Source organism: Myotis brandtii, unplaced genomic scaffold (genome assembly GCF_000412655.1).
Source record: "Myotis brandtii unplaced genomic scaffold, ASM41265v1 scaffold308, whole genome shotgun sequence".
Taxonomy (NCBI): domain Eukaryota; kingdom Metazoa; phylum Chordata; class Mammalia; order Chiroptera; family Vespertilionidae; genus Myotis; species Myotis brandtii.
In genome coordinates, this window is record NW_005361786.1 from 1,248,539 (window position 1) to 1,261,709 (window position 13,171).

At 47.3% G+C, this 13,171-nt stretch overlaps 1 protein-coding gene across 1 annotated transcript in view; it reads right to left on the bottom strand.

The window, feature by feature from the left end:
* Positions 1 to 7,452: 7,452 nt before the first annotated feature.
* The window catches only part of MCTP2 (multiple C2 domains, transmembrane 2), a 150,616-nt gene continuing 144,897 nt past the window's right edge, over positions 7,453 to 13,171 (bottom strand). Inside the window, exons 22-23 of the mRNA XM_005869918.2 lie at positions 10,751 to 10,848; positions 7,453 to 8,104 (exon numbers count right to left, since the gene is read on the bottom strand). Of these exons, the coding sequence (XP_005869980.1) occupies positions 8,036 to 8,104; positions 10,751 to 10,848 (167 nt within the window). The 3' untranslated portion in view covers positions 7,453 to 8,035. The remainder of the gene's footprint in view (positions 8,105 to 10,750; positions 10,849 to 13,171) is intronic.

Genomic DNA, 13,171 nt, shown 5'->3' on the forward strand with positions numbered 1-13,171 from the left:
GAGCAGTGGTTCTCAACCTGTGGGTTGCGACCCCTTTGGCGGTCAAACGACCCTTTCACAGGGGTCGCCTAAGACCATCCTGCATATCAGATATTTACATGACGATTCATAACAGTAGCAACATTACAGTTAGGAAGTAGCCACGAAAATAATTTTATGGTTGGGTCACAACATGAGGAACTGTATTTAAAGGGCCAGAAGGTTGAGAACCACTGGTTTTGAGGCTATCCTGACCCAAATCTCCACTCTAAAACTCCAGGAAAAATAATGTTAAGGCTGGGGAGGGTTGGGGGTGGGGGGAGGTAAGGGATCAGCCCAAGGACTTGTATGCATGCATATAAGCATAACCAATGGACGCAAGACACTGGGAGGGGGGCGAGGGCATGTGCCCGGGGGTAGGGGAGGCTGGGAGGTCAATTGGGAAAAAAAGGAGACATATGTACTATTATTTGTAATACTTTAAACAATTAAAAAAAAAAAGAATAACAAAATGTCAATTGGATATCCGTTGTTTGAAAAGCAGTTCCTACAGCACAGCAAACTCGGTTCTAGATTTTTAGACCCACATGTGAATTTAGCACCATGCGATGGTTTCCCCTACCCTTATCCTGGGGGGGACACATTCCAAGACCCCCAGGCCATGCCTGAAACCACGGACAGGACCGAACCCGATACACAGGCAGTCCTCGGGTCACGTCAGACTCGGCGTACGTCGTTTCGCGGTTATGTCGCCATCTCCCATTTATTTATATAAAAAAAAAAGTTCCGTCATTTCGACGTATGTACATATGTGCTTTGTTTTTTTTTATTATTTACTGTATTTAACCACAAAGTCAGAAATTATCTTTAATTTTTTTTACTGTTTCACTTCATGACTGCTGTATATGTGCTCCACATGAGTGACGTAGGTGCTTATGTAGGTGGGTTCCGACTTAGGGCAAAAACCCCCTTCCGCCGCAAGCCATAGGAACGGATCTCTGACGTAACCCGAGGACTTACTGTATATTATATTTTCTTATACATACATACCTCTGAGAAAGTTTAATTTACCAATTCAGCACAGTAAGAGATGAGCAACAATAATAATTTAAAAAAAAAACCAGAATAACGCTATGCTGCCATACAAGTTACGCGAATGTGCGATTTTATAAAATACCTTCTTTTCCTGCACTCACCTGTGGGGAAGCCTCCAGGGTGAGATGATATCAGGTGAAGGACCCAGCGTCTGGCGACTTGACCTTCTGAGGGTCTTGGGCCCTCTGGGGCTTCGGGGGGCCTGCGTCACTACCCTGCCGCTTTAAGGCCATTTTTAAGTAAAATAAGGGTCACTTGAACACAAGCACTATAATATGGTGACAGTCCCCCCATAACCACCAGGCCGGCTTCTCAGGAAATAACCTAAAAAGGCCCGGACGCAATAACCGCGAAGCCGGAGGGGAAAACGCAGACATGGAGGCGCCAGCCTACACAGCTCGCAGCACGTCGTCCCGCGAGATTTTCTCTCGGCCGCTGCATCACGCGAGATTTTGTCAGGAGATTTCTCACGCGGGATTTCATCCCGCTGGCTACCTAGAAGAGCGTGGATATTAAAACCTGCGCATTGTTTATTGAATTGCTTATTTCTGCAATTTTCTCACCCGAGGATATTTTTCCATTGATTTTTAGAGAGAGGGGAAGAGGGGAGGAAAGACAGGGAGAAACATCGATGTGAGAGAAATACATCGATTGGTTGTCTCCTGCATGAGCCCCGACCATGGCCCGGGCGAAGGAGGAGCCTGCAACTGAGGTACGTGCCCTTGACCGGAATCAAACCCGGGACCCTTTGGTCCACAGGCCATGGCTCTGTCCTCTGAGCCAAACCGGCCAGGGCTATTTCTGCAGTTTTCCGTTTAATATTTCTAGACCTCAGTTGATGGCGGGTAACTGAGATCGGAGAAAGCAAATTGCATATGAGGCGACCACCGGTAAAGCCTTGAGACGAAACACAGAACATCTTGGTTCTCAACCTTCCTAATGCCACCACCCTTTAATACAGTTCATGTTGTGGTGACCCCCAATTTCATTGTTACAAATTGAACATAATTAAAGCATCGTGATTAATCACAAAAACAATATGTAATTATGTATGTGTTTTCCGATGATCTTAGGCGACCCCTGTGAAAGGGTCGTTCGACCCCCAAAGGGGTCGCGACCCACAGGTTGAGAACCGCTGCTCTAGACAAAAATTCCTTAAGCAAGATGCACAAAGTACATTCAATCGAAAACTTCTTTCTGTTCAAAGATACCATTGATACAGCACAAAAAGCAAAAAGGCAATCAGACTATGGGGGAAAAAAGGCTTGCAAAACCTCCACCATCGGGGTTCCGTTATTCCTATTCTAGAAATAAAGAAACTGAAGCTATGGGAAGATCACTGTGTTGACGAAAGACACACAGGGAATTGTATCACAGTACAAATCTTGAACTTGAACCGGTCTTTCTGGCTCCAAGTCACTGAGCTCAGCCAACTCCAAGCCAGCAACAATCAAACACTAATGAACGGCAAGCAGGCGGAGAAAGGAGACCTGGCTTCTATTTCGGCATAGTCCAAATTTGGGGTCGACCAGTCCTCCCTGGTTTCTGTCTCCCCTTTTAAATGAGGCCTATTTAGGACCTGTAACGTTTTTGTTGCTTTCGAATTAGAGAACGGACAGCTATAACAGAGAGAGAAAGTCGGTAAAATGCAGATAGAGCAGCAATGGCGAACCTTTTGAGCTCGGCGTGTCAGCATTTTGAAAAACCCTAACTTAACTCTGGTGCCGTGTCACATATAGAAATTCTTCGATATTTGCAACCATAGTAAAACAAAGACTTAGATTTTTTATATTTGTTTTATATATTTAAATGCCATTTAACAAAGAAAAATCAACCAAAAAAATGAGTTCGTGTGTCACCTCTGACACGTGTGTCATAGGTTTGCCATCACTGAGATAGAGGATCAGGATATTGGGAGAGAAGTTGGAAACTCCGAGGTGTGCAACATACTGGGAAGTGTTGGGACCACATGTGAATTGTATGCCTGCATACTCCCTCAGGGCTATGAATAACCCAAATCGAGGCTGAAAACTAAGGTTAGGAGAAAAGGGGGCATTAATTATTAAAACGAATGAGGCACTTCATTTGGAAACCATTCACAAAACATCCACGATGAATACTCAGTAGATATGGGCCGCTTGACCAAGTAACCATGTATAGCAGCGGTTCTCAACCTGTGGGTCGAGACCCCTTTGGGGGCCGAACGACCTTTTCACAGGGGTTGCCTAAGACAATCGGAAAACACATCTATAATTACATATTGTTTTTGTGATTAATCACTATGCTTTAATTATGTTCCATTTGTAACAATGAAATTGGGGGTCACCACAACATGAGGAACTGTATTAAAGGGTCGCGGCATTAGGAAGGTTGAGAACCACTGATGTATAGGAAGCAAGGAAAAGGACCGTAGGGGGGGAGGGGGGAGGGGAAGTCTCATCATTTAAAAGTCAGTTGTCCTAAAATTGCTCAGACCCAAGAGTATTTGCCCCCGCGCCCTGGCCTCCCAAACCGTGACTCTTTTGAAGGGGTTCATGTAAAAATCAAGAATTGGAGCACAGATCAAAACCTTCGGCCCAAACAGACCCTGTTCATTATGCAAAATATCTTTGTAATGGACTGAAATGATGATTTCCCAAAGTGCCTTGAATATAAATGACCATAAGTAGATGGTCCCTACTGGTATGATTGCCTCTAGCAAACTAGAGGCCTGGTGCACGAATTTGTGCATGGGTGGGGGCTGGCCAGCCCACCCCGAATGGGGCTGATCCTGCAGGCCTGCCAGGGGGAGGGGCTGAGGGTGGTTGGCCGGCCGGCCCCGCCCCCTGGTCAAACTCCCGGTCAGGGGATAATTTGCATATTAGCCTTTTATTATATAGCATTATATGGGATATGCTACTATAAATGATGAAGCTTATACTTGAGAACAGTTGAGTGGAGGGCGGTTTTCTAGAAATAACCATAAGATCTGTTTGCTGTTTAAATATAATTTGTACCAGATTCAGCGGGATCTCACAAAGCTCCAAGGTTAACTTTGCTGGAGAAAAACCAAACGAGTAGGTTGCAAACCACTTCTATTTTTGAAGGTGGTGGTAATGATAGCTACTATTGGGTCTAGTTCAAGACAGGTGTCTGGTCAGTGGGCAGATGGGACCAAGGTCATGTGCTGTCTGGTTTTAGCCTCTTTATTAATGATTTGGAGGAGAAGATACTACAGCACAAATATTTCAGGTAATTTTAAGTGAAATTATCTACCTATCTATGGCACAGACACCATTATTCTCATATAATAAGGGGCTTTTCTTCTCTAATCAGAGCCCTATGCTAGGTAACACTGAAATCAATCTGCTGTCAGAGAAAGTTCTGCTTGTCCTTTTTTGTGTGGCTGGACCACTTCGGCTTATGCAGGCCTTTTGGGAGTAAAAATATAAAAAATAAAAACAAATTCAAGGCAAGCCTTAACCATTAAGTTGGTCAAAATTACCACTACCAGATCAAAATCTGATGGGTGCATACAAAATCAGTCAGGCTAGAGCTATCCGTTATGCAGTTCAACAAATGATTTCATGTGTTTTTACTTTCCTGACCATTGTTTTGATCTAGTAAAGAAAATACATGCAAAGGCGGGGCTTGTATGAATTATCATAATGAATTAAAGGAACGGGCAAATTGTGAAATCTCAGGGTTTCTCAGCTAGAAAGACAGGCCTAATAAAATATTTCCCAGAGAAAAGCTGGATTAAATAATAAATGAGTGAATTCTGGCAGGGAGCAGGCCACTGACACTGGGCTTCCGAAAAACATTCTCTCTTCACCCTGAGGTTTCAAATGCAGCAAGAGGTAACGTTGAATGTTTTGCCTGAACCCACAGGTTTTGAGTTGGAGTCCGTGGACCAATTTTGAGAGATGTTATGTAATTTTACAAACATGTATGTGTGTCTGCAGGCATAGCTTATGGAAGGAGTCCAGAATATGCCACTGTGGCATCAAATTATTTTGAGCCGAAAGCATTTGAGAATCAACAGATAGCAGAATCCCCTCCCCCCCCCCCCCCCCGAATTCCTTTATCTGAATAAAAGTAGAGCCTCCCAAAGGAACTCAATTGTTTAAATTCCCTCTCCAACAGCAACCTGGGAAGATAGACTGTCATCACCTGAGACAACAAGAAAACATTGCACCTAAAGAGATATTGCCTCGCAACCATCCTCTCTCTAGTCTAAGGACACACCTGCTTTCCCTAAAAGTCATTTGTGTTCCCATGAGCCATTGGGACCTCCTTCCCTTTCTAAGAAGCCATTTGTCTTCCTGTTTTAAATGCCTTTCTTCTCATGTGAAGACAGCGTAGAAGCCTCTTTAATGCTTAGTAGTAGGTGATCAGTTAGTACTGATAAAAAAAAAAAAAAGATCTTTAAAAGCTGACGATTGATTAAACTGAATTTCACACACAGTAAGATGGCGTGGGACCCGTCTCTCTTGGTTTATTGTGGAAAATTACTCCCAGCTCTTACACAATTTTAAGTGTTTATTTTCATTGGCTCTCTTTCCTGTTTTTATTGATTTCAAAGAGTGGGAGAGGGAGAGAGAGAGAGAAACAGCAATGATGAGAGAGAATCATGGATCGGCTGCCTCCTGCACGCCCCACACAGGGGAATCGAGCTTGCAACCTGGGCAGGTGCCCTGACAGGGAATTGAACCCTGACCTCCTGGTTCATAGGCCAGCCCCATACAAATTCCTGGTGACTTACAGAAACCTTCGTATTGCACTTACAACTCCCATTCTGCTTTTGGGTCCAGTGTCTACTTCTTAATCGATTAACAACTGTTTTCCACAGGCAGCTTATTAAGGATTGATTCGGCCCAGCGTCCCAGTGGCTGGTGGTGGCCTAAACTTGACGTTGAGAATTCCAGTGGGGGGGTGGGGGGAGGGGGGCTGCAGAGGAAGTAGGTCTAGCTGATGATGCCTTCTGGTCAGGCTGTGTTATTTCATTTTGAAATTCTATAGAAAGAGAACAACAATAAAGCATCGGTTCCGCGTTTAAATAAATACGGGGTTGTTTTGCCGCCGAAGAACGTTTTCCTTCCAATGACTGATCCGATCTCACATGTCTGTTTAAAAACGCCTGACTGGGGCCCTTACGAAATGATAGACGGGGACAAACGAGATGATAGCTGGGAGTGAGACAACGAGGCATTGTTTACACAGAAGACTGAATAACTGGTTTCACAAAAGAGGTTCTTGGGTATCTATTGTATGTACAACTAAGAGATTTACTGGAGCTTTTATAATTTCTGCAGGACTCCTTTCCAGCCAGCGTCATTAACGTGAAGTAAATCAAATCATGCAGAAATCTGGCTCGGCCGAAAGCAAACCCGGGAAGATATAATCCGAAGAAAAACAGACACGGGGGATGATAAGGTTTAGAATCTTTGGCATGTTTCATAAACATTTTGTTTGAAGATTATTAAATTACAACCCAGAGAGGGAGGATGGGGGGGGGGGAACACCATAGTAAAACTCACTATTAAATCAGATCTTTTTCCCCCTCAAATTTCCTTTACAATATATATATTACATATACATATATATATAACGGCACATACAAAGTATGTGTGGACAAAATACAGTCTTTACAACTTACATGTCGCTTGAGAAGAAATTTTCATATCATATATGTGCACAAAATTGGAACTTTTACGGGGGGAGGTTACTGTGAAATGCTGGGGCCAGCAGGAATTGGGGACTCTTGAAGGAAGTGGTACTTTTCTAGGAAAAGGGCTGAGAGATGTATTTTTATTTCGGGTAACTTATTGTACCCTTACAAGGAACAAATGATCAGCTGGGGCTGCTAAAATATCTTCTCTTTCTGCTCAAAAATGTGAGCAAATGAATCGATGATGGCCACCGCATATGCACCCACATGTATTCATCCCTTGCTCCTGGGCCTTGACCTAAGTACTCAGAGTTCATTCATTCCTTTCCTTCCTTCATTCATTCCCTCCCCTTTCCTGAAGCCATCACGTGGACATTTTAGTTTGGAAATAAGCACAAAGTACAATCGGAAGAAATGGTGCTTTAAGACACCCGAATACTTCCAGGAACCCTTCACTTTTGGGACGAGTGTTCCCTTTCGACCTTCCTGGCACCCATTGCCAGCAACAGGCCCTGATGTAGGATGGCTCCCAGCGCCAAGGACTTGACTGAGATTTGGCATATACATCTTCAGGAATCACGGCTGAACGCTTCCCCAAGGATCGGGGCTAATCCTGATCATTACTGAAAAATCTATAATAATTTATAATAATAAAAGCATAATATGCTAATTAGACTGGACATCCTTCCGGACCAAGCTGGGGCTGCAGCCGCCTCGGCTGTGAGGGAGGGATCGAGGCAGCTGCCACAGCTGGGAAGGCCTACTCTTGCACAGATTTCATGCATCGGGCCTCTAGTCTGTTGATAAGATGCGTTCCTTGGGTAGATGGCTTCTATCAAAGACTTGTTAGCTCAGAGGGGGGAAAAACAACAACCACGGACTCACAGGAACCATCATCGGAAAGGAGCGTGGGGGTGGGGAGTGAAAATGAGGGAATCCTCATGAGAACCGGCCGCTGGAGGTGTGAGCACAAGTTCAAAGTCCCTCTCTAATGCAAGGAGTCTCCTGGCTGTTCAGCCCCGCGGCAGGCTTGCTTTCTCTCCTCTAGGAGAAGGGATGTGAGTCTTTCAGTCTCCGGATCGCCTCCTCCTGCTGGGCTGGCCCGCTGTGCCGCTAGGACATCCACGCGTGTGCACGTCCCCGTGTGCGTGTGTGCATCTGTGCGCTTGAAGAAGGGGGGAGACGACAGACAGGGCACCACACGACACGTGTCTGAACGGCACTGACCGCGGTGTCACCGAGAGAGCCATACCGTGGGCCCCATCGCCCAAACCCAGAGCGGGGTGCTGGCGGCCACAGGCAGCGCGTGTCCTAGAGCCCACTGCGCTTCTTGCGAAGGGGGCTCTGGCTGCTGCAGGGCCTCAGCTCCGCGTACTGCACCTGTGAAAACAAACAGACATGACGCTGGCGGTTCGGTAACCCTAGCTCCCCGCACCGTGTGCTAATGGCTCCCCCGGGGACAGGCCGAGGCAAAGGAAGGAAGGTTCAAAGGTAATGAATCATTTTCTAAACACAGGAACATGGGGGGATTAATTACAGGAAGGATTTGAGGAGTCATGCATCATTTCTGGAAACCAAAATATTAAAAGCAGATTTTTTCTTTTTTTTTCTAATGAGATGCATGGGGTTCTTCTACCTGCCCTGGGCACTGCTGGGGGATTTCAGTGGTGTGTGTGCGCGACCCTTTTGCACCATAGGCAAGCTTCGTATCAGCCCCTTGGGAATGTTTGTCTTAGTATATGATACTTACTACAAGTTACTCATTTAAAAAGATCTAAAATCTTGGGGTGCGGGGGGGAGAAATATCTCCAAATGATATACCATTTATTTTGCCAGGGAGGGAAATAATGTTGAAACTGATACTGGCCCCAGACTTCTATAGATTTCTCTTAAAAAATGAATTTCATTTCCAATGGAATGGCTAAAACATCTGTGATAACTATGAATGGGGGGTTGTGGGGAGTCCTTAGTGGCAAACTGTCTATTGTGTTATTAGAAAGTGCTCTTGGCGATACTCGGAGGATGTCACTGGTGAACGGTACCTTCCTGGGACGTTCTTTTGTTGTGTTTCTGTGTGTTTCTGTGTGTTTCTGTGTGTTCCTGCCGACGCCAACTGGATGACCGCTCGAGGGCTGCTGTGTGCGCAGACAACCCCTGACCAGGCTCAATGGCAACTGGCATGCTCCAAGGATGCGGGCAAACCCTCACAGTGCCACTCAAGTGCCCGTTCGTTGCAACCCCATTGCTTTCGTGTGTGAGCTTGCACAGGCTGATGGCGGGATGGCTTTATGTAAAGGACTGCATGGCAGACCACCTGTGCTCACCGCCTGGAGCATTTGTGCCCAACTCTCCAAGGGCAGCAGGACCCATCACATACGCTGAGCTACAGTAGGTCAAGAGCAGATGCATGAACTATCAGTAAAGCTTGATTTCCTCACAGTGCTTTGTGAAGGTGCCCTGGGGGACAGGGGGGGACGTACCTGTCGATCTTCAGTGCAGAACAAGCAAGGGCTAGGTGACTTTTTTTTAAAAATTTTTTTATTGATTTTTTACAGAGAGGAAGGGAGAGGGATAGAGAGTTAGAAACATCGATGAGAGAGAGACATCGATCAGCTGCCTTATGCACACCCCCCACCGGGGATATGCCCGCAACCAAGGTACATGCCCTTGACCGGAATCGAACCCAGGACCTTTCAGTCCGCAGGCCGATGCTCTATCCATTGAGCCAAACCGGTGAGGGCCCAGGTGACTATTTTATAATCGTGCAATGCAAATGTCAACGAGTAAATTCATATTTTGTAGAATATATTTTTTAAAAATATATTTGTACTGATTTCAGAGAGGAAGAGAGAGGGGGAGAGAGAGATAGAAACATCAATGATGAGAGAATCATTGACCAACTGCCTCCTGCTCGCCCCAGACTGGGAATCGAACCCACAACCTGGGCATGTGCCCTGACGGGGAATCGAACCAGTGACCTTTCGGTTCCGTGGTTGATACTCAATGGCTGAGCCCCACCCGGCTGGGCTGTGGAATACATTTTAATAGAGAACTATATCAAAATGAACGCTAAAGGTATATAGCATCACGGAGTCTGTTTTAATCTCTAGAATTTGGAATGAAGGGGAAATAAATGCTAGGGCTTTCCAGCCCTACATCCTGGAAGCCACCCAGCGTTCCGAGCACCATCATGTCACAGCGGCCCCAAGACGAAAGTCGATACCTGCTCCCAGAGGCTAACACACTGTGTCTTTGGTCACCGTGATGCCGTTTCACGCCACGGCCTCCCGTCTACCGGTTCTCTGATCCCTAATTCTCCATTACAGAGCCGGCTGCCTGCCCCCTGGGCTTACAGCAGCCTGATCGGTGGGGGCCCAGATGGGGCCACTTGAGGGGACTCGCTGGTATTGTTCCCTTAGCTAATCTCTCTGTCTCCACAGAAACAGGACACTGCTGGACTAAGTGACCATCCCCTGTGGATAATACTTCCGATTGATCTCAAATCATCTCACGCCGTCTCTGCCTCTACGTGCATTCGAGTAAGTCTGGGCTTTTGCCCTAAGCAGCCCTAAATCTTTAGAGGGGACGAGATACCAGGGGGGCCTAGGCGATCATCAGAGCCAACAAGAATAAAGAGAATAATCCTCCTATCCCCTACTCCCCATAAAACGCCGGCCACCCCTTTTCGGACCTCCCACTCCCCCACGCACTGAGCCCATCTCATCCTCTTTGGGGGCGGCGAGCGATCCCGACAGGGACCGAGACCCCTGCATCCGAGCGGCGCAGCGTGAGTTCCAGACCGTTCTTAAGTCGCTGTTTTTCAGGATAATTTCCCCCAATCATCTCATGCTTTTGGGACAAAGGTTTCCTGGCCGCCTCCCTGCAAGTCAGGCCTCTGTAAGCATGTTTCCGAAGCGTTATCGCAATTACTCACACACTGGCACAGCCTCGGGCTCTGGGGCGGGCCAGACTCCCGTGGGGGGGGGGGGGGGGCTATTGATGGTGACCCATTCGTTCATTACGTACCTTTTGAACATCAGATGGTACCCTGGAGAGGAAATCTAGTAGCTCGTTATTGTCGATGGCATAGGGATTTCGGAACTTCTTAGTAAATTTATTGATGCCTGAAAAATAGAAGAGACACAGGGAGATCTCGTCGTCTGTCTGTCTGTCTGTCTGTCTATCTTTCCAACTCGCCCGACTGGGGGAGGAGGGGCGTTCGCAAGTAAGAAATTAGTGTGAAGACAATTCCTGGACCCCCAGCCAGGCCCACGCCGCTGTCATGTGGAATCATTCACAAACGCCTTTTCTTGCAGGAAGGAAGGAGGGACTGCGGGAGCGGGGCCCTGCCTTCCCCGGCTGTGAAAATCCCATTACGATCCCAGCAGCGGGGCGGCCGAGACACCCACGGACACCGGGGAGCTCATTGGCGTTTTGGGGCGACACTGATTCACAGCCTCCTCTGCCAGGGAAACACGTGTCCCAGGTGGGAAAAGACCTTCATCAGCCCAAACAAGTCACAGCTTGGGGGCCGCGGGCCCAGCGCAGCCGTGGGAGGTGCGAGGCCCGAGTTGTGTGTGTATGGGGGGGGGGGGCAGGGGGGGTTGGTGTTGTTAAAAAGAAGCTGCAGAAATCTATCTCCCCCCCCGCCTCCTCCAACTCATTTTCACAGGTTTTGCCTCTCTCCCTGCAGAACAGAACTCGACATGTTGATTGTACTTCGAGGCGGCAGGAAACTGTGAAGAGTTATTATTGGAAAATTATCTTCCCGGGGTTTGCTAACTTAATTTATGGACGGCAGCCCGGGGGGCGTGGGCTGGTCCAGGCAACGGAGTCCACGCTCATTTCAGCCGGGGGCCAGGGCGACTGGAAGGGGGCTCTGTCCATGGACTCCTCTCCAGAGGGGGGCTCCTCTGACCCCCTTCTGGCTCCCAGGCTGCTCCACGCCTGCACCCACTACTCAGAAACGATGATATTCTTTTCAGCAAATGCCAACCCTCCTTCACGCTGAGTTTGAGAGGGTGAAAAATTAAGGTGGCCTTCTGAGGTTCTGCCACGGAGAGCTAGTGTAACAAGGGTCGTAGCGGGAAGTCTTGTTAATTTCAGCGACGCTGAGTGAATTGTCGCCTGAGGTGTGTACCTTGACTGGCTCCTATTCGCCAGCCCAGGTCACGGTGCATTGTATGTTTTTGTTTTTTGTTTGTTTTTACTTTTTATTGATTTGAGAAAGGAAGGGAGAGGGAGAGAGAGAGAGAGAGAAACATCAATGATGAGAGAGAATCATTTGATTGGCTGCCTCCTGCACGCCCCTTACTGGGGATCGAGCCTGTAACCCAGGCATGTGTCCTCCTGGCGCTCACCCCTGAGCCACACTGGCCGGGCACACTGAACTGTTTAATGATCCCTAACACAGACGCGATTTGATGTTTTTCTAATTTCATTGATGATTACTTTACGTTCATCTAAAGGCGGGACTTCCTGGATGGCCCTGTACCTGACACAATGCCAGCCTCCAGGCATTTCCTTAGAGCAGCGGTTCTCAACCTGTGGGTCGCGACCCCTTTGGGGGGCGAACGACCCTTTCCCAGGGGTCGCCTAAGACCATCGGAAAACACATATAAAATTACATATTGTTTTTGTGATGAATCACTATGCTTTCATTATGTTCAATCTGTAACAATGAAAATACATCCTGCATATCAGATATTTACATGACGATTCATAACAGCAGCAACATGACAGTTATGCAGTAGCAACGAAAATAATTTTGTGGTTGGGGGTCACCACAACATGAGGAACTGTATGAAAGGGTCGCGGCATGAGGAAGGTTGAGAACCACTGCCTTAGAGAGAGAGGGTCAGGTGTACATCTGCTTTGCAAATGACGGCCAGGCCACTGTTCACGGGTACATGGAAGCGGGGTGGTTGGGCCTGGGAAGAAGACGTCTTGCAAATGATCCCTTTTCTCCCAAGTGAGAGCCACACTGTCTGTCTCCCTTCTACCCCCACAGCAAGCTTGATGTTTCTAGCGAAGACTCCCCCCTCCTCTCCCCCCTCCCCCCTGCGTGTTCCTTTAAACTAAAATCCACTCGCTGTGTTCCTCTAAAGGCATTAATTGCAGCATGGGCTCTTTGGCAAACGGAAGCAGACAAGGCAAAATGACGCAGGGAGACAAAGACGCGCGGAGAAAGGATATATCTTCTGTTGTTAATTATATACAGTGTGCGCATCTGGAGTCTTTACAATGAACAGCCAGGCAGGGATAATATCCCAGCCGATCAAAACACCACATTCTTAGTTACTGAGAAGATTATGAACCTGCATCGTCGCTCCGATGCACCAGAGAGGGCAGGGGTAGCCCACAATGCACTGAGACTATGGAAAACTTAGCTGGAATAAAAAGTTATAAGGCACTCAGATTGCAAGCTTCAAAAGCAAGTCCTTTTTT